This window comes from Leuciscus leuciscus (assembly GCF_965113295.1).
Source record: "Leuciscus leuciscus genome assembly, chromosome: 9".
Classification (NCBI taxonomy): Eukaryota; Metazoa; Chordata; class Actinopteri; order Cypriniformes; family Leuciscidae; genus Leuciscus; species Leuciscus leuciscus.
This window is the reverse complement of record NC_138733.1, coordinates 7,573,536-7,600,179: the sequence shown is the minus strand read 5'-3', so window position 1 is coordinate 7,600,179 and position 26,644 is coordinate 7,573,536. Positions and strand designations below refer to the sequence as shown.

The following is a 26,644-nucleotide window of genomic DNA, read 5'->3' as shown; positions in this document are numbered from 1 at the left end:
TGCTGCTTGTTTGGATCGTTTTTATTTGTCACACAATATGAGAAATAGAGTTGTCAAAGTAAATATTATTCCTAATGCTATTTCTGATCATAAATTCATTACTGTTGCAGTTGCTTTGGCAATAAACACACATAAAAGTTGTTATTGGCACTTTAATATGAAACTTTTGGAAGATAAGCAGTTTTGTGAAATTTTTTAATTGTTTTGGGAGACCTGGAAAACAGAAAAGAGTCTCCTTGAAAGTATTACACAGTGGTGGGAAGTTGGGAAAGTGCATATAAGAGATTTTTGCCAGAAATATGCATCTCATTCCTCTTTTCAATTAAGAAAAACTTTGGAGTGGCTGGAAAGAGAGATTTGTGATATAAAAAAAAAAAAAAGATGACTGATAATGAGGCTGATAATCTAAAAGATCTATGGACTGAGAGAAAGAATCAACTAAGCTCAATTTTAAATGAAAGATTTAAAGGAGCTCTAATAAGAAGCCGTTTTCTGACTGTAAAAGACATGGATGCTCCTACTACCTACTTCTTTAATCTGGAGCGTAAAAAGGGCCAACAAAAGCAGATGTACTCGTTGAAGGATGATAACGGACATGCCACCTCAGATCCGATGGAGATGCGTAGACTTGCTGTGGCTTTTTATTCAAGTTTGTACTCTGCTGAAAGCTCAGATGAACAATGTAGGAATGAGCTGCTTAAGGATCTTCCTGTTCTAACTGAAGAACATAAGGCTTCTTTAGAGACTGAGCTTACTTTCGATGAAGTTACCGCGGCCGTAAAGGGTCTCTCTTCAGGTCGTACTCCAGGACTCAATGGACTTCCGGGTGAATTCTATAAGTGTTTTTGGGACACTATTGGTGAGGACTATTTTAAAATACTTCAAAAATGCTTTCTTGATGGAATTCTTCCAACAAGTTGTCAACAGGCTGTTTTATCGTTGCTCCCAAAAAAGGGTGATTTGACACTTTTAAAGAAATGAAAGCTTTAGCATAAGTTCTGCCGGGAAGACTCAATTACTACGTCACCTATTGCCTTCACTTCTATCCAATCATATTCTTATGCTCATGTATAAAAGCTCGGTACATACACATGTTTGAGTTCGCAGATACTGAAGCGACGATTACCCCCATCCTCCCCACCACCACCAGGATGCAGAGGTGGGAGTAAGTCACACATGTGCAAGTCACAAGTAAGTCTCAAGTCTTAACCTTCAAGTCTCAAGCAAGTCCGAGTCAATTTTGTGAAAAGCAAGTCAAGTCAAGTCAAGTCACTGCTTTATGTCAAGCAAGTCAAGTCAAGTCGTAGCTTGGGTCACAAGTCACTGGCAAGTCATACAAACGTTTGATGATTTCACTGAATTTATATATTAAAATAAGTTAAAACTACATAAGCTGTGGAATATGGTTTTATTTGCAACATTTTTTAAAAATATGCATTTCCACAACCAGCTGAGTGGTTACTACAATAAAAATAAATAAATAAATAAATAAAAATTCAAACTACATAGCCTAAAATGTAAATTTAACTGAAATTAGGCCAACATTAAAGCATGAAAAATAAATATGCAGTGAACAAACATTGCAGAAGACCATTAAAAGGTATTAAACAATTCACAATTCAAGTATAATGGTTCCTATGCCACCAAATGGCATTCTTCAAACTGGCATCCCCTTTATGGAACATGAACACATCCCAACAAGTTAGATCTTTCCTTTTTAACAAAAGAATAACAAGAAAAAAACAGTAATAATTGAATTGACACAAAACTTACACCTGTCAATCAGGTGGATTGACTATTGTACATTATTAATCTGTGTGAGTGAGTTATTTATTCATATTTGTGAATGAATGTGTGTGCATGTGTATGTGTGAAAAGTGTATTGTTTGCATGTCCATGGTTGTGTGTGTGTGTGTGTGTGTGTGTGTGTGTGTGTGTGTGTGTGTGTGTGTGTGTGTGTGTGTGTGTGTGTGTGTGTGTGTGTGTGTGTGTGTGTGTGTGTGTGTGTGTGTGTGTGTGTGTGTGTGTGTGTGAGAGAGAGAGAGAGAGAGAGAGAGAGAGAGAGAGGTGATTTGATTGAGTGTGATTGATTCATTAATATTTGTGAGTGAATGTGTGTGCGTGTGTATGAGTGAAGAGTGTATTGTTTGTTTGCATGTGTGCATGGTTGTGCTTGCAAGTTTGAATTTTTGTTTTGTGTATTTGTGTATGCATGGTTCGGTTCGAAAGTCTGTATGTTTTTTTTTCTTTGTGTGTAGTTGTCTTTTTACAATATTTTAGTGGTATTAACTAGCGATTTCTTTTTACTTACTCTATGCCCTATATACAAGCGTTATAAGCTAAACAGTTTTTAGAGATAAAACTCTTTACATTCGATTATCATGAAAACAAATCCCAGAGAACGGTAGACTGTACCAATGCATTATTAATTATTATTAAATTACAGTTAATTTTTTTTTATATATTTCTTTTAACATTAAAGTCAACCCTGGGATAGCAGACTATATTGGTAGCATATAACTAGACAGTACAAAGGGATGCATGCAGGTAAGAAAAACTGGAATATGGCATATTTTAACATATTTTAACCTGATTTTCATTTTCAAGAAAATATTTTTTCTCTGTGCTTTTGTATGTAAGGGATTATTCAGATCATAAAAAAAAATCATTAATCCAAGGCACTCGAATATTATTAAAAATATATAGAAAGCCTTTATTTCATCATGGCTTTAATATTTTAAAATCAGGTGACAAGTACTTGCACAACTATGCGTTGTGGCTAATGAGCCTTTGTCAGGGTGTGTGACCAAAGCCCCTTTCACACAGAGATTCCGGAAAATACACGGATAAAGTGACCCAAGATTTGACCCGGGTTCGTTTGATTTAGGTTCATTCACACTGCCAGTCTGGCAGTGCCAGTGATTTCCCGGAATCAGAGATTGCGTTCACACACAACCCCTAAAGACATGTAATGTCTTAGCAGCGTCTTAAGTTTGCTTATGAGCTGCGATCTCTCTCTCTCTCTCTCTCTCGAAACCACGCTTGTGCATTTTTTTTTTTCTCTCTGATTCGATCATAAACTTGCGCATTACGTACCGTTTCACAGCTGGCGAACGATCCCGCGCTTCAGCGTCATCACTACGACACTCCATTATTACGGTTTTTGTTCACACAGCGCGCGTTCCTGCTGCGTCACGTGATTGTTGCGGTGCGTTCAAATACAGATATTTATTTTTAAAAACACAAGTTATTTCGAGTCATTTACCTCAAGTCCGAGTCAAGTCTCAAGTCATGAATATCAAGTCAAAGTCAAGTCAAGTCTTTTATTAATATTTGTCAAGCAAGTCTCAAGTCCTAAAATTTGCGACTTAAGTCTGACTCGAGTCAAGTCATATGACTCGAGTCCCCCATCTCTGCCAGGATGGTCCTGTCCATACCTCCCGGGGGGTCTGCTGCGCCCCTGCCTTCATCTTTAGGCAGGAATTGCAGATCCGATACTCTCGGATTATGCACTACGGACGGGGCCTACGCCAAATGACTTTGTAGATTATCAGCTTGCTGAGCTGTCAATAAATGTACGGTTTATTGAAATAATTCTCCCGAGTCTTTCTGGTAGAACTGGAGGCCAGTAGCGATTTTATGCACTGAATATAAGATACTTTCTAAATGTTTGGCCAATAGACTGAATTTGGTGTTACAAGAAATTGTTCATAAGGATCAATCTTATTGTATAAAGAATAGATCCATTACAGATAATCTTCATCTAATAAGGGATGTTTTTGATTTTACTCATTGTAATGATGTTAATTTGGGTTTGTTATCTTTAGACCAAGAAAAGGCTTTCGACAGGGTTGACCATGTTTTTCTTTTTGATACTTTGAAGGCTTTTGGTTTTGGGGATATTTTTATTTCAAAAATTAAACTCTTATATACTGATGCAAAATGTATGATTAAAATGGCTGGTGGAATGAGTATCCCAATAAGTGTAAAAAGAGGTATCAGACAGGGCTGTCCTCTCTCAGGTCAACTGTATAGTATTGTAATTGAACCTTTTCTGTGTAAGTTGAGGAAAGAGTTAATGGGTCTAAAGGTTAACACTATATCTTCTAACATTAAACTTTCTGCATACGCTGATGATGTCACAGTTATAATACGAGAACAAAATGACATACAGATGCTTAAGAGTGTTATGGCAAAGCCTCCTCAGCAGTTGTTAATTGGGGTAAATGTGAGGCGTTGTGGTGTGGAAAAGATTTTAAAGGTCCAGTACTTCCTGGAGGCTTACAGTGGGGAAGAGCAGGTTTCAAATACTTAGGGGTATTTATAGGGACAGAAGAGTACAGAAGAAAAAATTGGGAGGGCCTTGTGGAGAAAGTGTGTGCTCGGTTGTCTAATTGGAAATGGTTGCTACCCCAGTTATCCTACAGGGGGAGGGTACTGGTTTGTAACAATTTGGTGGCATCTTCGCTATGGCACAAAATGGCAATACTTGAGCCTCCGGAAGAGCTGGTGAGAGAAATCCAGAAGCGACTGGTGGAGTTTTTCTGGACGGGACATCATTGGTTGAAGGCGGCGGTTTAAGGAGGCCAGGGGCTGATCGATGTCACGTCAAGAGTAAAGGCCTTCAGGATCCAGACGGCACAGAGATTGCTGTATGGAGAAGAGGTGAGCTGGGCTGGAGTTGCCTGTGCCCTCCTGAGGAGAGCAGGAAACATGGGTCTAGACCGTCATCTTTTCCTTATGGAAATTAATAAACTGGACCTTTCTGGACTGAGCTCTTTTTATAGATCGATTTTAAGACTTATGGACATTATGGCTGAAAGAGGAACCGCTACTTTTTAATCTTGAATTAGATTTGGATATTTCTAAATCAGACACCATCAGAAAAGCCATGTGGAAAGCGAAGATTGTAAAGATTGGACATTTAATGGAAACAAAAGAATGGATAACTGCTGAAAGTTTGGCTTTTAAATTGGGTCTAAGATCAATCAGATTGGCACAGAAAGTGTTGAATCAGATTTTGGAGTCTCTGCCACAGGACTATAGATTGGCACTAGAATCCTTTGAAGAGGAGGTGGATAAGTGTGTGTTTCCTGAGCTGAGTGTCTCTGCTGAGACTGGGACATGGCAAGAAAAGGAGGGTTGCTTGCTATCTTTTAAGACGCCACAGCTGTCTTCGTTTCAAGATGCTGGAAAGAAAGACTTGTATACTCTGTGTGTTAAAATATGTCACATTAAAACACTAGAGAGTGTCAAAGAGTCAAAATGGCAGGAGATGTTTGGGCTGGGCGCTTCCCCTAAAGGTAGCTGGCGGTCCGTGTACAAACCACCACTCGAGAAGAGATCTGGAGACCTTCAGTGGAGAATTGTACACGGGATTATAGCTACGAACAGATACAGAGCACACTTTGACCCACAGGCAGGGTTGGGTTGTCCTTTATGTGGAGAGCAGGAAACCGTTTTTCATTTGTTTTTAGAATGTGAAAGGCTTCAACCACTTTTTTATAGATTGGAAGAGTGGTGTAATACTCTGGGGGAAGTTTTTACACCGATTTTTTTTCATTTATGGACCAAAATATAGAAGTGAAAGAAGAGAAGTTCATGTTTGAATTAATTTCTTATTTGGGCAGGCAAAATTGTCCATATGGTTGTCACGGAAAAAGCTGTTGAGTGGTGTTGTATCAACTGATGTGGTGTCTATTCTTAAAGGTTTACTAAAATCTCGCATTAAAATTGAATTTACATTCTACAAATTGGTCAGAGATATGGAAATGTTTAAATATAAATGGGGAATAAATCAATGCTTTTGTAATGTTAATAATGATGGCTGTTTGGAAATGAATATTTAAGTGTATTTGTGTAAAAAAACAAACAAAAAAAAACAACCTTTTCTCATGGAAACATTGTTAAAGTGAAAAGTTAATGGTCTTTTTAATTTTTTTGTAAATAAATAGACCTTTAAAAGTCAAGTCTCTCTCCCTCTCCCTCTCCCTATCCCTCCATCCTGGGAGTTTGGGGAATGTGAGCGTCTCACGGGTGAGAGGAGCGTTTCTGGGGGTAGTTTTTCTTTACTATTCTCGGTTTCTTTATCTTTTTGTTGTTGTTGTTGTTGTTGTTGTTGTTTAGTTATAGGTTTATTTCGAATTATTTCGAATTGAGGAAAAATAGTCGCCAGGGAAAAGTTTTTCCTCGTGGTGGAGGGCTGAGATGGAGGTTTCATCTGTCGCTTCGCCATGGAGTCAGGTGTATGCCTGACGCTAGTGTGACAGTCGAGGACGTGCTCGCGGCGATTGGAGAGCAAACAGGATTTGTAACCGCTTATTGTATCCGCTTCCAGAATGGACAAGGCCGTGGTGATGTTTTTGAAGGATCAAAGTTTTGTGAGTAAACTCATCGTGAGCGGCGTTTGGGTAGTGGAGCATTTGTTATTGTTTCACCTTTGATATCACAGTCGACAAGAGTGAACATTTCTAATTGTTCACCATATATACCTAATGCATGCATTGAAAATGAACTGCAGAGGTTCGGGAAAATAGTAAGTGGAATGACTTTAATCCCACTCGGGTGTAAAAAGGAAGCCTTAAAACGTGCTGTCATTTAGACGGCAGCTGTTTATGGTTTTAGAATCGCCGACGTTAGATATCTCGTTCCGAGTTAAACATGAAGACAAATCATATGATCTATGCGAACACCAATCATTTGAAATGCTTCAAGTGTGGTAATATCGGACATAAAAAAATGCCCGCAGAAAACACAAGTTGAAGACGATATCAATAAAACAAATGGAAGTGAACAGGCGGTCGATGGTGAAGTATAGGCCTAGAGAATGCGGATAAAAGTAAAGAAACAGACATGGGTAATGAAACCGACAAAGAACAGAGTGAATCAAACATTCATGAACAAAATGAATCTACTGAAGATATAGGCCAAAATGAATCGGGTGAAAAGAACTCAAAAAAAAAAAAAAAAAAAATTGTGATGGAGAAAAAAAAAGAGGAATTTTGAAGAGGCAGGGACAAGTGATGCCAAAAAATCTCATTTTTAAAGTTCAGATGGTATAGATGTAGATACTGTTGAGAATCGATTCGATAATATACCTCTGTCTCAGCTCTCTGAAAGCACTGATGTGACTGAAGACATGGCTGATGATGACTGTCTTTCTGAAATGTCAGATATTCCCTCAAACTATGATGAGGATCAGTTGTATACTGTAAAAGAGATGAACGATTTCCTTGATGAAACATTTGGAAGAAAAGCTGAAGTAAAGGAACTTTTTCCTGATGTGAAAAGGTTTTTGGCTGCAGCGATTAAGATACAAAAGACTGTCGGTTACGAAGAGTTAAGTAGAAGAAAGAGATTCAGATTGAAAAAAATGGTAACAAACCTGAGAAAAGAAAAAGTTCTTAAATTCTTTATAGTTTATTTATGAAAGAAACACAAGTGGTGAACAATCTGTCCCTTTTTGTCATGTCCTCTATTTTTTCTCTTCTTCTGTCCTCTTTTTTTCATGGAGAGCCTTAGAATATGATCCATTAATATCAATGGGGGAAGAGATTACAGGAAAAGAGCATGTTTAAATGAATATATACAAAACAAGAATATTTATGTAATATTTGTACAAGAGACGCATAGTGATGTGAAGAATGAAGTAGAATGGGAAATGGGGTGGAGAAGTGATTTATATATGAGTCATGGTTCAAATGTTAGTGGAGCAGTTGCTATTTTATTTTCAAAGACAATTAATATAACCAATGTGTCTGTTAATGAAATAGAAAGAGGAAAAATGTTGGCTGTTTAAGCAAGTATAAATGGTTTTGTCTTTTGTTTTTATTAACATTTACGCATCAAATACTGGATCAGAGAGGATACAACTATTAAAAAAGTTATATGAGTTTTTTTTATTTTTTTTTATTGTGATGAAAATGTATGGTTGGTCTTAGGGGTGATTGGAACTGTACAGAAAATTTTATTTTAGATCGAAATGGAGAAGAACCTCATCCCTCTTCTGCCAAATTTTTACATGATGTTATTAGTAAATCTAATTTAGTTGATATATAGAGACAGCAACACCCTACAGTTAAACAGTACGTGGGTAAAGGTTTCTCATGATCATATTAGTACTGCCAGATTAGACCGATTTTATGTTAATAAGAGTAAAAGTAATAGAATTTTGAAATCTACAATTTGTCCAAATGGGTTCTCTGATCATCATTTACGTATAATTGAAATAAATGTAAGAAAGTCACAAAGTCATAGCTACTATTGGCATTTTAATGTGAAATTGTTGCATGATATGCTTTTTTTGTGAAAAGTTTAATGTGTTTTGGATGGAGTGGAAAAAACGAAAAAGTAATTATGATGATATAGTTCAGTGGTGGGATATAGGAAAAGCACAAATTAGAATATTTTGTCAAAATTATATATATAACACAAATGGTAGGATCAAAAAAACTGTTTTTGAACTAGAAAAAGAGATAAAACAGATTGAAAGTGGTGTCCTTCATTTCAGAGTCACACTCAGGACCTTCGGGACCAAATGGTCCGGGAGGGTGGGAATAATATTTATTAAAAAAAAATCATCTTTTTTTTTTTTTTTACTTGTTTTTTATAATATTTTTTCTTTTCTTTTTTGGTGTTTTGAGATAATTTTATGATTTATAATTAATATTTATGCAATAATTATGACCCATTTTTTCCCATTGAATATAATATAATTTTTTAATATTTATTTTAATTTTTTAAAAAAAAATTTTAACGCTGTATTTTTTGTGTGTTCACATACCTAATACCATAACATTTACCAAGTTTTGTAACATTCCGATTAAGCTGTGATTTTTAAAAATTCAAAACAGATTTTTGTAATCTGAATTTATTAGTGTGTATGTGTATAAAAGTGTGTTTGTGTGTGTGGATGTGTCTGTTTTGCACTCTTGATGTTTTATAGATTCACCCCTTCACTGTTGTGTGCTTTTTTTCTGGATCGTGGCTGATTTGTAGATTGTACGCACAAAAAAACTCTGTATTTTCACATTTTTGCCAATTTCCCATTCATTTCCTATGGCGGACCATTTGGTCCCGAAGGTCCTGAGAGTGACTATTTTTTTTACAACCACTTAGACTATTCAAATCCTGTCGCCAATTTTTTTGGGTGTTCATATACCAAGTACCAACAAAGTCACCAAATTTTGGACCATTCCAATGAAGCTATGATTTTTTACTTTTTTTTATTTAAACGCTTCGGGACCATTTGGTCCGAAGGACACCAGAGGGTTAATTGTTGGAGATGTTGTGACAGTTGGGAAGCTGAAAAAAAAGCGCTTTAGCCTCTTTATTTCACGACAAGGCAAAAGGGGCTTTAATTAGAGCTCGCTTTGTGTCGTTGAGAGAAATGGATGCACCAAGCTCCTTCTTTTTTAATCTAGAGAAGAAAGAAAGAGAAAAAAAATAGGCTATGTTGCACTTGAAAGATGTAAATGGGAATGTGATTTCAGATCCAAATGAAATAAGAAAAATTGCTTTGGATTTTTATAAGGACTTATTTGGAGAAGGACAATGTGATATCGGATGCATTGAGAAGTTACATAATTGAAACTTTATGATTAACAGAGTAAACAACTTGACTCTGGCCTTCAGTTGAAAGAACTGTCTGAAGCTGTTCAAAAACTTTCAGCTGGAAAAACACCTGGTCTAGATGGACTTCCGGCGGAGTTCTATAAACATTTCTGGAACCTACTGAAAGATGATCTTTATGAAGTCTTTAATTATTGTTATCAACAACATGAAATGCCCACTAGTTGTAAAAGAGCGGTCTTATCTCTATTACCTAAAAAAGGTGATCTTGGTATGCTAAAAAATTGGAGACCTGTGGCTGTTTTATGTACAGATTATACAATTTTGGCAAAGTGTCTTTCTAATAGATGAAACCTATTAGAATGTATGGTCAATGAATATCAAACATACTGTATCCCTAATAGAACAATAATGGACAATCTGTTTCTTGTAAGAGACATAATAGACATTTCCAATTTGAATGGTGAAAATGTTGGCGTTCTCGCAATAGACCAAGAAAAAGCGTTTGACAGAGTTAGTCATTTTTATTTATTTAAAACGCTTGAAGCTTTTGGGGTTGGTCGGAGTGGGCTTAGTCGGCCTGTTCCAGTGTTGAGAGGAATTAGACAAGGATGTCCGCTATCAGGGATGTTGTATTCGTTGGCCATTGAACCTTTACTTTGCAAGTTAAGGAAAACATTACAAGGGATTTCAGTTGAAAGACTTATTAAGTTTGTTGCATATGCTGATGATGTTACAATTTTGATTAAGAATGAGAGAGATGTGACTGGGTTAATAGAAACACTGAAAATGTATGAAAAGGCATCAACAGCTAGAGTGAACTGGGAAAAGCGTGAAGGGTTTTATTGTGGACAAAATAAAAATGCACCGGTGCTCCCAGGTGGTGTGAAGTGGAGTAAAAAAGGGTTTAAATGTTTAGGGGTTTATTTTGGGACTGAAACATTTAAGATGAAGAATTGGGACGGAATGGTGGAGAAGATGTGTAGCCGGTTGTCTAAGTGGTCATGGGTGCTACCACAGCTATCCTATAGGGGAAGAGTTTTGGTGACAAACAATCTAGCAGCTTCGGCACTGTGGCATAAAATGAACGTCTTGGACCCGCCAGATGACATCATTCATGAATTGCAAAAAAGATTAGTGGATTTTTCTTGGACTGGACAACATTGGACTGAAGCTGCTATTCTTTTCTTACCAGTAAATGAAGGTGGACAAGGATTAATAGACATTAAAAGCAGAATTAAAACCTTCAGGCTGCAAGCAGCACAGAAGTTGCTGTATTCAAAGTGAAACGCTAAAGCCCTGTTACGTAAAGTTAAGGTTTTTAAATATGATTTACATTTTTTTTTTATTAATCTGACAGCAATGGACTTAAAAGACACTTCTGCTTTTTATAAAACAATGCTGAAAACATGGACATCAAATTTTCAAGTGAAAAGGACATGGTCTGATTCTGAATTCTGGATAAACCAGGAACCTCTCTTTAATAATCCATTACTTCAAGCAAAAGTGCTTAATTCAAAAAGCCTTCAGAAAACAATGGCAAGAGCTGGATGCACAAGGATAAAGAACTTAAAACATCACAACGAGTGGAAAAGTCCAGCGGAAATGAGTAATCTGACAGGAATCAAGTCCGTCAGATTCATGAAACATGTAATGGATGAGATTGTATCATCTTTTCCTTCTGCGTATCATCAGAAGTCAAGAGAAGAGAATTTGAACGAAGAAGAGGAAGAGGAGATTTTCCTGATCTTATTGTTTCAGCTTTTGTGGAAGAACCACGAGAAGAATCAATCCTCACTTATAGGACTCCAGAGATGCATGGCTTTAAAGAGGCTTCAAAGAAAAGTTTGTATTTGACTTGTGTAACAGTGTAGTCTCTGCATTGTGTTGTGTTGAAATCAGATGGACACCAAATCGCACTTTAAGATGTTTATTCTGTTGACAATGAATATAGAACAGCGGTGATCAGTTTCAGGAATCACCCTCGTGCATATTCTATTGGAAGTGAACATTAAACTTGATATTACAATACATATAACAGTGACACAAACCCAAATCATACAACACACTTCTAAACACACGTATAACTCAGTATTAGCCCATAAAATGGTTATATAATTACTAAAATATATTTAACACATGGAGCACTCACTCACCACGGCCATTCTCACTCTCGACTGGCGCGAGTCTAAATGACTCTACCGGAACCAGTTCATCATTCTACCAGATCTGGGCGGAGAGTGCAATCAAAGGGGCCATACATGAAAATAACTGTAACAAGTGGAAGCACATATTTGACCTGTTACACTCACCCCTGCTGAATTCCACTTGCTTCTGCACAGAATAGCTCCAAAATAATGACCAAAATATATATATATACACATTACAGACTCCCAAATTACATTAGGTACATAACCTCAAGAACCATATACATTAAGAAGAGAGAAAATAAATGTAGAAAGTGTTCAAAATGTCATGACACTGTCAATTAAATTCAGTGTAGACACTATTCCCCACAGGAATTAAAGTGAAAAGAGGGGGTGGCCAATCCCTTAGACACTCTTAGAAAAACATGCCCGTTACATGTTAGCTAAAAAATGACAATTCATACATTTGGACACACAAGTTGCTCAGCAGCGAGACGTCACTCCAGTCTCAAATTAATAGATCACAATCTTTTAAAATAACCAAAATACATCAATATAAACATCACAGTAACATTTGCATTAACTAATACCGCAAAATGTATACCAGAAAGAAGAGAAGAAAAGAAAAAGATGAGTTAACATACAAAACTCAAGCAACATACTCATGTTTACCCCAGAACTTTTTGCTGTTTCATTATCTCAATGAATCTCGTCACTGGTTTAAACAATCTACCAGCCCTGGATCTCACACGACTTAGTGAACTTCCAGCAGGGAAGTTATGAACACTGATATTTGACACTGAATTGTTTTTCTCAAAACGACCACCAATAGGCGTTGAAACACTCAAAGAAACAGAAGCAGATTGATCAACTTGCTCTGCGGGGGATTCAGGTACATTCCTGTCCATACTCTCAACATCCTCATTACCTTCTGGTCCCAGCTGGGTAGTGTTAGAGCTGTCAATCACATTATGGTCTAATTCATTAGCCCGAGTGGCATCCACAGCCTGTGTTGGTTCAAAAACATCTGTAGCTTCCTCCACATTGTCCAAGTCTGCATCATCAGAAGGTAGCTGTGATACCCACTCTCGTTTTCTGTAATTGGTAGCATCCTCAGACACATCAGCAACCACAGAATCAACACTCTCTAAGCCACTCAGGTGGTTTTCGGATGGCTCACCTTCCAAGTCATCATCAGGAAGTGGAAGAAAGTTAACCCTCTGGGGTCTAAGGTGTTTTTGGGGTCCTTGAGATATTTTGACATGCCCTGACATTTGTGCTTTTTTCAGTTGCTTATAAACATATTAATGGCAAAGGTCTAATTACACTCTATTTAGCACAAACAGGGCTACCATAATATGTGAGCAACATGTACATGTTTGTATTTTTGAGAGAATAATGTTTATGCATGGTTATTGAAAAAACTAAAAATGAAAGTTTCTGAAATAAGGCCACAAAACACATACTAAATATGTGTCCATAAGACTTCTGAATAATGCATTTTGTCGCCAAGAGTTTTTTCTTCAAAATGATGTGAAAATCATCCTGCCTAATCATTCACATAAAACAATACATTGATTTAAATTTTGTAAGACACTTTTTGTTTGGAAAGGCAATATGCGGGTGGGTGTAAACGAACGAACACCATCATGAATATTGAGTGGTTCACACCTGAGAAGTGCACACCCATAATTAGCCTTTCATTCAGGTGTGTCACTGAGCCACAAGAAAGAATGCAAGGACAATATATATATATATATATATATATATATATATATATATATATATATATATATATATATATATACATATATATATATATATATATACATATATATATTAGGGGTGTCCCCGACTATGGATTTTCATAGTCGAATCAGAATCGTCAAGTCTTGCCTATAGTCGACTAATAGTCGAATCATGTGTATGGGGGCGGGGCTTTAACAATTCAAAGCCGCGATGTAAAGAAAATCACACAAAGATATAGAAGAAAACGTATAAAACATTTTGGATTAATTAAACTAAGAAACAACATAAATAACTCCAGAAAGGCTACACTGCAGACAGGATTTACATTTCACATGCAAATCAAATTAAATCGGCTAAATGACCTGTGCGAGCAGGCTCTAGGCTACAGCACAACATCGATGCACCGAAAAAATAAACAATTAATTTACTGAATTAAATTAGAACAGAATATACCTTTCTTATTAATAGAAATACAAAACGAAATTAAAGCTGCAAGCAGCATTTAGTGGGGCCAAGCACAATCAGATGACAAGACATGCCAACATTGCTGAAAGTGTCAGACCAACTGCAACAATGAGCAATTAAAGACATTAAAGAGGATTTTAGGCAAAATGCCTGAAAATTCATAGAAACAGTAAATAAAAATGATTTAATGCATTATCACTTTCGACCAATAGGTGGCGCAGTTACAAAACTGATGTGATGTGGTCAGAGTGAAGTGACAATGACACATACAAAGTTTGGTGTCAATATGTCAAGGCATTGCAGAGATAAAGCCTGAATAGTGCTTTTAGCATCATGCCTCAACTTTGCTGCTGCGCTATACGAAAACGGTTTCGTCAATCGAGACGAAATCGATAACTTTTAGTCGGCACGGTCTGGAGATGTTACGATTCGATTTTGGTGAAAATCGGACAAACGGTGTAGGAGGAGTTCGAAAATGTATGTTTTGAATGAAAATCAAGATGGCGGACAGGAAGTTAGGCCAAATAAGGAAAACTTGGTTTCTATGTTCTCGGCTTGACCCAAGGAATCTATTATTACCAGTGGCATTTCAATGGGCAGATATATTCAAAAGTTATTAGCATTTTTAGAAGTTTTGTTATAACTTTTGACCAAAAGGTGGCGCTTTCTTGAAATATGTTGCGTACTTTCAGGAAATGGTGCTGAAGGCACTTTCTGAGTTTCATTAAATTACACCAATGCATTTGTTTAGTATAGCATTTTATTTCACAAAACTGTATTGAAGTCAATGGGAATTTCATGATTAGTTCTATTATAGCGCCACCAAGAGGCTCAGTAACACCATTTTTTTTACGTGTCCTCAGAGTGAGCCCATACATATGTGTGTCAATTTTGGTGAAAATATCTCAATTCGCTTCGGAGTTATAGACATTTATATGAAAAAACACGTAAAAAATGACTGACACATGACTTTGATTGGATTTTACTACCCCTTACTATCAATATTTTCGCATTTGGGCATCGACTTACGATTATCGACCTATGTTTCCAAACTTCTGACGGTGGTTTCGTCTCGATCAGACTAGCGGTTTTGAAGATATAGCCAAATGTTTTTTAAGCGCTAAATCACAACGCTACACAAAACGTAAGGCGAAACCTAGCATGTTTGGTATCATAGGACTCAGCAAGGATTCAGAAGTCTAATTAGATGAGTCTCGTGAAAATAAGTCGACCACACCCAAAGTTATAAGCATTTGAATAAAAAGATTAACCACTAGGTGGCGCTGTTTCGAAACTTCTCAGGCTCCTTCAGGACATTGTGCTGATGACCCATACCAAGTTTCGTAACAATCCGTTCATGCGTTCCTAAAATACAGCATTTTAGCACAAAATTAAAAATGGCCGACAGTCAAAATGGCCGATATGGTAAAATTGGATATCATTCGACTCGGCATGTCGCTCTGAATCGAACGAGACCAATTTTATGATTTTTGGACAAACTGTTCAGAAGTTATAAGAAAAAATAGCCATTTTTCATATCTCCGGACCAGTAGGTGGCGCTGCGCCGAAACGCAGCATGTTGCCTCAGGTCATGCTTGTGATGACATGTACCAAGTTTGGTCTGAATACGATAAAGCGTTGCGAAGATACAGCCTTACGACTGTTTTTGCAAGCGCTACGTAAAATTTGTTCGAGCGTTTATTGAAAACGGTTTGACGAATCAACTAGATTTTAATAACTTTTTGTCAGCACTGCCTGAAGATGATCTGGTTCAATTTTCGTGTAAATCGGACAAACCGTCTTGGACGAGTTCGAAAAAGTAGGTTTTGAGAATAATTCAAAATGGCGGCCATATTTTAATGACGGAAAATGACGTCATAGGATGCAATCGAATCGTCATGAGCTCAGGAATCAGAGGAAAACAGAAGTTTGTTGATTGGCCTTTCGGTTCAAAAGTTATTAGCAAAATAAAAGTGAAATTTTGGACAGGTGGTGGCGCTAGAGGGAATGACTTAGAAACACCAAAATTGGTGTATTTAATGTTGGGACTGTCCTCTATCAGAATGTCAAACCAAAACAACTTTCCCGCAATCGGTTCTATGGGCTGCCATAGACTCCCAGTCGGAAGAAGAAGAAAAAGCAGAATAATAATAAGAACGCGAACAGAAACAATAGGTGCCTCCGCACCTTCGGTGCTTGGCCCCTAATAAGAACGGGAACAGATACAATAGGTGCCTACGCACCTTCGGTGCTTGGCCCCTAATAATAATAAGAACGCGAACGAAAACAATAGGTGCCTAGCACCTTCGGTGCTTGGCCCCTAATAATATACCTAGACAAGGTATGTGCTATTAGCAACAGTAACTCACACATTTATTTTATATAACATCTTTATGTGGTTTTCTAAAATATAGGCATATTTACTACTAAGTTTATCTAGCATTTTTTTCTCTTGTATTTTTTTTTTCTCTTATAACTTGGGCCAAAAAAATAGATACATGTTATTAATTTTTCCTTGATCTTTTTTTTTATTTTGCAGGTTGTTGGCGCATACAGCTGCAAGAGGAAGACAAGTCGGTGGCCGATGGCGCTCTTCTACAATCTAATAGATGTCTCTGTTTCAACGCCTTTGTCCTGTGGGTGGCTGTTGACCATTCCTGGAACCAGGAGAAAACCTTCAAAAGGAGGCTGTTCCTGGAGGAGCTGGGGAGGATGCTGGTGTATCCCCAGATGGAGAGGAGAGAGCGCCTCCCCCACACACCAGCCGCAGCAGCCATGGTGCAATCACAGCGGAGAGCAGAACATTCAGAGGCAAGTGGGGCTGCAGACACCCATGACAAGAGGAGGAGGGGGTGCAGTTTCTGCACTAACAAAAAAAGAAAAATCTCCACCACCTGCTCAAAATGTGGCATTTACATCCGTAAGGAGCATGCATTGCAATTCTGCAGCTCCTGCAAATGAGCTGAACAATGACCCCATTTTGTTTTGAAGTTTTTGATATGTTTGATATGTTTATAGAATTTAGAAAAATAAAAATTCATGTTCATGGTGATCTTGTTGTTTTGCTTGCTTTCTAGAGCAAATTTTGATGTGTAGGGAGACAGGCACAGGTTACAGTCACCTAGTAGGGATCAGGAAAAAGTTTGCAATACTGCAGATGTTTGCAGTATGTCAATTATATGAAAAATGGTACCAACTGGTGGAAAACAGTAAAAAGTAAATATTTTACCCCAAGGCTTGGTAATGACAGGGAATTTGAATAGAAATTATGATTTTATGATATTATGACAGTGGGTTCAAAAATTGATATTTTAATGGGTTTAAATAGGATCAAATTTGTCCTTAACGCGATATGTGTGATTATTATTTTTTTTAATCTGACATAGCACAAAAAATTAAAATGCACAAAAAATTATGTTGCTGCTAATCTTTGACATATTCAAGACTGTGATAATCCAAAGCCAAGGTTTTCACTTTGCATTTAGTATATGGAAAATAATTACATTTTTGTGTTTTTTCCTCTTATACAAATTGATGGTATCGTCACCAAAACTGGAATTTAAAGGGTTAAAATCCTGAAATTAAATAAATATTTGGTAGTTATGATGAGGACTGATGCTGGTTAAAAGATTTAACTCAGTAAAAGTGGAAAATAATAATAATATATAATATTTTAGGCAGTGTTTAATATGTGACCATTTTTGGTCCTTAACACGCTAAGTGTGATTTTTTTTTTCTTTTTTTTTTTTATCTGACATAACACACACAAAAAAAAAATGCGTAAAAATCAATGTTGCTGCTAATCATGGACATATACCAGGCTGTGATAATTCCCTCCCAAGAAATCCACCTAGCATGTAGTACGCAATTGTTTTAAAATATATATTTTTATGTTTTTTCCATCGATAAAAACAGTGGCGTCATGTAAACAAATGGCATTTAAGGGGTTAAAATTCTGAAAATTAAATAAATGTTTGGTAGTTATTTTCAGGACTGATGTTGGTTAAAATATTTAACTCAGTGAAAGTGGAAAAAAATTATTATATATAATAGTTTTATGGCAGTGTTTAGAGTGGACATTTTTGTCCCTTAATGCACTCAACGTGGTAAAATATATAATAAGGCATAAAGGTTAAACAGTAAACCTCTACTGTGCAACACAGATGAGTTAAATAAATACAGGAGAAATCAAGACATTTCTTACACAATGACTATTGGTATACTAATAATTTTAACCTTAGCAAAAACTGTTAAAAACTTACGGCCCTGATGTTTGTCCATTGACACAGATCAGGAGGAAAGAGAGCAGAAGGAGCCCTTTCCAACAGCAGCCAATATTCAGAGCCATGATGACGAGCGATCATCCACGGCATGAGATGAACTGGACCATCTCTTTTAAAGGGACTCTCATGCTAAAGGAGGTCCTTCAAAACATGTGTATTGATCATCTGATTAATGATTCAACCATGTAGGCACTGCAGTTCAAAAACATGTGCTAAATTAGATCTACTAAAGCCTTAAAAATACATTTGTGACAAATATAAAAAATAGTAGTCTAGCATGCAGTAAAATAGTCAATAGTTTATAAAAAAACAAAAAAACAAAAATAGTTTATATAGCAATTTTTACAATAAAGTTTGTTTCAAAGCAGCTTTACAGTGATAACAGGAAAATAATGCAACAATGTTTGTTTCGGCTGTACAGCAGAAAATAGCGTCACAGTCCAGTTTAAGTAAGTTCAGTGATGGTTCATTTTTGTTGTAAAAAAGTTATTAATTTAGGTAATTTATCCGATGGCAAACCGATGGACTAGTCTGGGTTTGGCGGTTGCCAGGAGAACAGTACTCGCCTGACTGCATTGTGCCAAGTGTAAAGTTTGGAGGAGGGGGGATAATGGTGTGGGGTTGTTTTTCAGGGGTTGGGATTGACCCCTTAGTTCCAGTGAAAGGAACTCTTAATGCTTCAGCATACCAAGACATTTTGGACAAATTAATGCTCCCAACTTTGTGGGAACAGTTTAGGAATGGCCCCTTCCTGTTCCTGACTGCGCACCAGTGCACAAAGCAAGGCCCATAAAGACATGGATGAGCGAGTTTAGTGTGGAGGAACATGACTGGCTTGCACAGAGTCCTGACCTCATCCCGATTGAACACCTTTGGGATGAATTAGAGCGGAGAGTGCGAGCCAGGCCTTCTCGTCCAACATCAGTGCCTGACCTCACAAATGCACTTCTAGAAGAATGGTCAAAAATTCCCATAAACACACTCCTTAACCTTGTGGAAAGCCTTCCCATAAGAGTTGAAGCTGCAAAGGGTGGGCCAACTCCATATTAAACCCTACGGATTAAGAATGGGATGTCATTAAAGTTCATGTTCATGTAAAAGCAGACGTTCCAAAACTTTTGTCAATATAGTGTATCTTCTGAACAAACTATACACAGAAAAAAACAGGCAACTGACCTGTGTCCTGAAACCAATCAATACTGAAATCAAGGGTCAACAATCCCCTACACCCACTCAGTGAGAGTGAGAGAGTTACAGTAAATGTTTGTTTATATTTGCAAACCCCTCGACCCCTTCCTAATATGGTGTCTGAAAAGATTTTATCATTAAAATAAGTAAGTCAAGTAAATATTTTTGATGAGCAATTAAATGATACATATTTACTTGAGACCCTACACCATGATGAAGATTTACCATGTTTGTTTTTCTGCCTGTTGTTTGTAACACTGTAGACTTCCCGATATATTATTGTGAGTTCTTTTGGTTTTTAGGAATAATAGTATGTCTCGTACTGGCTGTGATGGGATGAGTGAAGTTTCTGACTTCTCAATGACTTTGGTTAAAGTGATTTGTCATTGATATTTGTTTGTTTTTCGAAAATGTGGTTGTTGGTTGATCCAGTTCAATTGATAATGACAATTATAAATAAATATTCTACAGCTTGAAGACCTACAATGGATATAAAGTGCCCTCTTAACAAGCTGAAAGAACTTGATTATAGAATTCTTTATAATTACTGTAACTGTAACTCTTTTCTTACTAATTTCAAGACATCTCTACACATTCTGAAACTAAACTTGAAACAATATATCACTTGTTTTTTGAACGAGATTATGCAAAAAAGTATCTTGGCTTATTTTCTCAGCTTAAAACAAACTTTTTTTTCTTTTTTTTTTTTGAAACAACAAATGTACTGTTTTTGATTTGGGATTTAGGAATTTAAAGATTAGGATGGCAAAATAAGGGATATCCATTCACGTATATATAATAAGGGATATCCAGAGACACATTATTTGTACATTTAAAAAAATTAAATAAATAAATAATTTATTATAATTTCTAAGCTGTTTTGCGCACGCACACACACACACACACACACACACACACACACACACACACACACACACACACACACACACACACACACACACACACACACGCGATTCTAAAAATTAACTAATCTCTATATTTAAATTTAATTATTATAAATAAAATATATAACCAATAACATGTGTTACTAAAATGTATTTAAAAAAAATTTAAACATAGTTTTAGCTAAATGAATATATTTATAAAAACACCTTACATTTTCAGAGCACTGAAGAAGTTGTTGTTTATGCAATGATAAAAAACAATCCAAAAAGCAAATGGTTTAAGTTGTCATAAACAAAACAGCCTCAGATCCTTCAGGGATAAACTACAGTGCGAAATAAAGCTTCAGACCCGTACACAGACGAGAGGAGTTACAGGCCAGGGCTGCGTTTCCCAAAAGCATCGTAAGCCTAAGTTGATCGTAAAAACGATCGTACGACTGATCTTAATATTACGGTCTGTTTCCCAAAAGCATCGTAGCTTAAGTAGCACTTGAAAATCTTCGTAGATCTACGAGTGCTCTGGAGTAATCGTACATCACCAAGTTCATCGTAAGAAGACAGATTTATGAGGACACCTGCAGGACAACCGACAGATTACACCTTTAACTTTATTCAAATGCAATGTGATTATAATATAAGGTTTGATTGTACTTTATTGTACACTTTATTACTCTTTTTTTGTTGTTGGTTAAATTAATGTATAAATTAAATAATTAAAAAGGTCAGAAAACAAAACAAAAAATAGAAATAATTTAATCTAATAATTTTAATCAAAATTAAATGAATGAACAAAAAATAAATAAAAGAAATCCTTTTAATCTGTTAAAAATTACATCTTTGTTTCACTCTATCTCCTCTAAAAGGACATTAATTTCATCTTTTTGAAAGGAATCTTTTTTTATTTATTTTTTTTAGCTATTTTGTCAGTGCCTCCGCCTGTAGGTGCTTTATATAGACTTGTCTTGATTGCTAATCCACAACAGATGACAATTATTAGGTTAAACGTTCCATATAAGGTTATGTTTCAGCACTTCACGAATGGACAGCGACTCTTAAGTAGCACGTAGAGCGCATTCTCGCGCGTTCATGTTAAGTGCATTTTTGGGAAACGCTCGTGGAATTGCTGCGAGCGTTCGTAACCTTGCACGTAGAAAGCGCTCTTAAGAGCTAAGATACATCGTTATCGGGAAACCCGGCCCAGATGAGCCTCGAGGGATAATGTCACAGTAAAGCTAGTCTGCGTTCCAGAGTTTTATACTAAATTCATTTAAAAGCATAACCTTAAAAGTTTAAATTAGATATTTTAAAATTAAAAGACTGTTTAAATCAAATCTTTAAAGTTTTATTAAAATCGTATCTTCTATTTATCTTCTTAGAAGACTTATGTATGATGTAAATGATTTGCTTAAATTTAACCTAAGGTATTATTTTTACTATTCAAAAACTTTAGATTGATAAAAAAACAAAAAAACTAAAGAAAAACAGTATTTTTGTCCATACAACATGAAACATTTTGTCAAAGTTTGTCACAGGAAAAAGTTTGCAATACTGCAGATGTTTGCAGTATGTCAATTATATGAAAAATGGTACCAACTGGTGGAAAACAGTAAAAAGTAAATATTTTACCCCAAGGCTTGGTAATGACAGGGAATTTGAATAGAAATTATGATTTTATGATATTATGACAGTGGGTTCAAAAATTGATATTTTAATGGGTTTAAATAGGATCAAATTTGTCCTTAACGCGATATGTGTGATTATTATTTTTTTTAATCTGACATAGCACAAAAAATTAAAATGCACAAAAAATTATGTTGCTGCTAATCTTTGACATATTCAAGACTGTGATAATCCAAAGCCAAGGTTTTCACTTTGCATTTAGTATATGGAAAATAATTACATTTTTGTGTTTTTTCCTCTTATACAAATTGATGGTATCGTCACCAAAACTGGAATTTAAAGGGTTAAAATCCTGAAATTAAATAAATATTTGGTAGTTATGATGAGGACTGATGCTGGTTAAAAGATTTAACTCAGTAAAAGTGGAAAATAATAATAATATATAATATTTTAGGCAGTGTTTAATATGTGACCATTTTTGGTCCTTAACACGCTAAGTGTGATTTTTTTTTTCTTTTTTTTTTTTATCTGACATAACACACACAAAAAAAAAAATGCGTAAAAATCAATGTTGCTGCTAATCATGGACATATACCAGGCTGTGATAATTCCCTCCCAAGAAATCCACCTAGCATGTAGTACGCAATTGTTTTAAAATATATATTTTTATGTTTTTTCCATCGATAAAAACAGTGGCGTCATGTAAACAAATGGCATTTAAGGGGTTAAAATTCTGAAAATTAAATAAATGTTTGGTAGTTATTTTCAGGACTGATGTTGGTTAAAATATTTAACTCAGTGAAAGTGGAAAAAAATTATTATATATAATAGTTTTATGGCAGTGTTTAGAGTGGACATTTTTGTCCCTTAATGCACTCAACGTGGTAAAATATATAATAAGGCATAAAGGTTAAACAGTAAACCTCTACTGTGCAACACAGATGAGTTAAATAAATACAGGAGAAATCAAGACATTTCTTACACAATGACTATTGGTATACTAATAATTTTAACCTTAGCAAAAACTGTTAAAAACTTACGGCCCTGATGTTTGTCCATTGACACAGATCAGGAGGAAAGAGAGCAGAAGGAGCCCTTTCCAACAGCAGCCAATATTCAGAGCCATGATGACGAGCGATCATCCACGGCATGAGATGAACTGGACCGTCTCTTTTAAAGGGACTCTCATGCTAAAGCAGGTCCTTCAAAACATGTGTATTGATCATCTGATTAATGATTCAACCATGTAGGCACTGCAGTTCAAAAACATGTGCTAAATTAGATCTACTAAAGCCTTAAAAATACATTTGTGACAAATATAAAAAATAGTAGTCTGGCATGCAGTAAAATAGTCAATAGTTTATAAAAAAACAAAAAAACAAAAATAGTTTATATAGCAATTTTTACAATACAGTTTGTTTCAAAGCAGCTTTACAGTGATAACAGGAAAATAATGCAACAATGTTTGTTTCGGCTGTACAGCAGAAAATAGCGTCACAGTCCAGTTTAAGTAAGTTCAGTGATGGTTCATTTTTGTTGTAAAAAAGTTATTAATTTAGGTAATTTATCCGATGGCAAACCGATGGACTAGTCTGGGTTTGGCGGTTGCCAGGAGAACAGTACTCGCCTGACTGCATTGTGCCAAGTCTAAAGTTTGGTGGAGGGGGGATAATGGTGTGGGGTTGTTTTTCAGGGGTTGGGATTGACCCCTTAGTTCCAGTGAAAGGAACTCTTAATGCTTCAGCATACCAAGACATTTTGGACAAATTAATGCTCCCAACTTTGTGGGAACAGTTTAGGAATGGCCCCTTCCTGTTCCTGACTGCGCACCAGTGCACAAAGCAAGGTCCATAAAGACATGGATGAGCGAGTTTAGTGTGGAGGAACATGACTGGCTTGCACAGAGTCCTGACCTCATCCCGATTGAACACCTTTGGGATGAATTAGAGCGGAGACTGCGAGCCAGGCCTTCTCGTCCAACATCAGTGCCTGACCTCACAAATGCACTTCTAGAAGAATGGTCAAAAATTCCCATAAACACACTCCTAAACCTTGTGGAAAGCCTTCCCATAAGAGTTGAAGCTGCAAAGGGTGGGCCAACTCCATATTAAACCCTACGGATTAAGAATGGGATGTCATTAAAGTTAATGTTCATGTAAAAGCAGACGTTCCAAAACTTTTGTCAATATAGTGTATCTTCTGAACAAACTATACACAGAAAAAAACAGGCAACTGACCTGTGTCCTGAAACCAATCAATACTGAAATCAAGGGTCAACAATCCCCTACACCCACTCAGTGAGAGTGAGAGAGTTACAGTAAATGTTTGTTTATATTTGCAAACCCCTCGACCCCTTCCTAATATGGTGTCTGAAAAGATTTTATCATTAAAATAAGTAAGTCAAGTAAATATTTTTGATGAGCAATTAAATGATACATATATTTACTTGAGACCCTACACCATGATGAAGATTTACCATGTTTGTTTTTCTGCCTGTTGTTTGTAACACTGTAGACTTCCCGATATATTATTGTGAGTTCTTTTGGTTTTTAGGAATAATAGTATGTCTCGTACTGGCTGTGATGGGATGAGTGAAGTTTCTGACTTCTCAATGACTTTGGTTAAAGTGATTTGTCATTGATATTTGTTTGTTTTTCGAAAATGTGGTTGTTGGTTGATCCAGTTCAATTGATAATGACAATTATAAATAAATATTCTACAGCTTGAAGACCTACAATGGATATAAAGTGCCCTCTTAACAAGCTGAAAGAACTTGATTATAGAATTCTTTATAATTACTGTAACTGTAACTCTTTTCTTACTAATTTCAAGACATCTCTACACATTCTGAAACTAAACTTGAAACAATATATCACTTGTTTTTTGAACGAGATTATGCAAAAAAGTATCTTGGCTTATTTTCTCAGCTTAAAACAAACTTTTTTTTCTTTTTTTTTTTTGAAACAACAAATGTACTGTTTTTGATTTGGGATTTAGGAATTTAAAGATTAGGATGGCAAAATAAGGGATATCCATTCACGTATATATAATAAGGGATATCCAGAGACACATTATTTGTACATTTAAAAAAATTAAATAAATAAATAATTTATTATAATTTCTAAGCTGTTTTGCGCACGCACACACACACACACACACACACACACACACACACACACACACACACACACACACACACACACACACACGCGATTCTAAAAATTAACTAATCTCTATATTTAAATTTAATTATTATAAATAAAATATATAACCAATAACATGTGTTACTAAAATGTATTTAAAAAAAATTTAAACATAGTTTTAGCTAAATGAATATATTTATAAAAACACCTTACATTTTCAGAGCACTGAAGAAGTTGTTGTTTATGCAATGATAAAAAACAATCCAAAAAGCAAATGGTTTAAGTTGTCATAAACAAAACAGCCTCAGATCCTTCAGGGATAAACTACAGTGCGAAATAAAGCTTCAGACCCGTACACAGACGAGAGGAGTTACAGGCCAGGGCTGCGTTTCCCAAAAGCATCGTAAGCCTAAGTTGATCGTAAAAACGATCGTACGACTGATCTTAATATTACGGTCTGTTTCCCAAAAGCATCGTAGCTTAAGTAGCACTTGAAAATCTTCGTAGATCTACGAGTGCTCTGGAGTAATCGTACATCACCAAGTTCATCGTAAGAAGACAGATTTATGAGGACACCTGCAGGACAACCGACAGATTACACCTTTAACTTTATTCAAATGCAATGTGATTATAATATAAGGTTTGATTGTACTTTATTGTACACTTTATTACTCTTTTTTTGTTGTTGGTTAAATTAATGTATAAATTAAATAATTAAAAAGGTCAGAAAACAAAACAAAAAATAGAAATAATTTAATCTAATAATTTTAATCAAAATTAAATGAATGAACAAAAAATAAATAAAAGAAATCCTTTTAATCTGTTAAAAATTACATCTTTGTTTCACTCTATCTCCTCTAAAAGGACATTAATTTCATCTTTTTGAAAGGAATCTTTTTTTATTTATTTTTTTTAGCTATTTTGTCAGTGCCTCCGCCTGTAGGTGCTTTATATAGACTTGTCTTGATTGCTAATCCACAACAGATGACAATTATTAGGTTAAACGTTCCATATAAGGTTATGTTTCAGCACTTCACGAATGGACAGCGACTCTTAAGTAGCACGTAGAGCGCATTCTCGCGCGTTCATGTTAAGTGCATTTTTGGGAAACGCTCGTGGAATTGCTGCGAGCGTTCGTAACCTTGCACGTAGAAAGCGCTCTTAAGAGCTAAGATACATCGTTATCGGGAAACCCGGCCCAGATGAGCCTCGAGGGATAATGTCACAGTAAAGCTAGTCTGCGTTCTAGAGTTTTATACTAAATTCATTTAAAAGCATAACCTTAAAAGTTTAAATTAGATATTTTAAAATTAAAAGACTGTTTAAATCAAATCTTTAAAGTTTTATTAAAATCGTATCTTCTATTTATCTTCTTAGAAGACTTATGTATGATGTAAATGATTTGCTTAAATTTAACCTAAGGTATTATTTTTACTATTCAAAAACTTTAGATTGATAAAAAAACTAAAAAACTAAAGAAAAACAGTATTTTTGTCCATACAATATGAAACATTTTGTCAAAGTTTGTCACAATGTTTTGTTTTGTTTTTAAGAAATCCGAGGACTCTACATTG

General features: G+C 35.7%; 1 protein-coding gene across 2 annotated transcripts in view; it reads right to left on the bottom strand.

Annotated features, from left to right (window-relative positions):
* Positions 1–18,351, bottom strand: part of LOC309506209 (alpha-2-macroglobulin-like) — an 86,137-nt gene extending 67,786 nt beyond the window's left edge. For both annotated transcript variants that reach the window (XM_082179908.1, XM_082179909.1), the window contains exon 1: positions 18,194–18,351. In XM_082179908.1, the coding sequence (XP_082036034.1) occupies positions 18,194–18,279 (86 nt within the window). In that variant the 5' untranslated portion in view covers positions 18,280–18,351. The remainder of the gene's footprint in view (positions 1–18,193) is intronic.
* Positions 18,352–26,644: the final 8,293 nt, after the last annotated feature.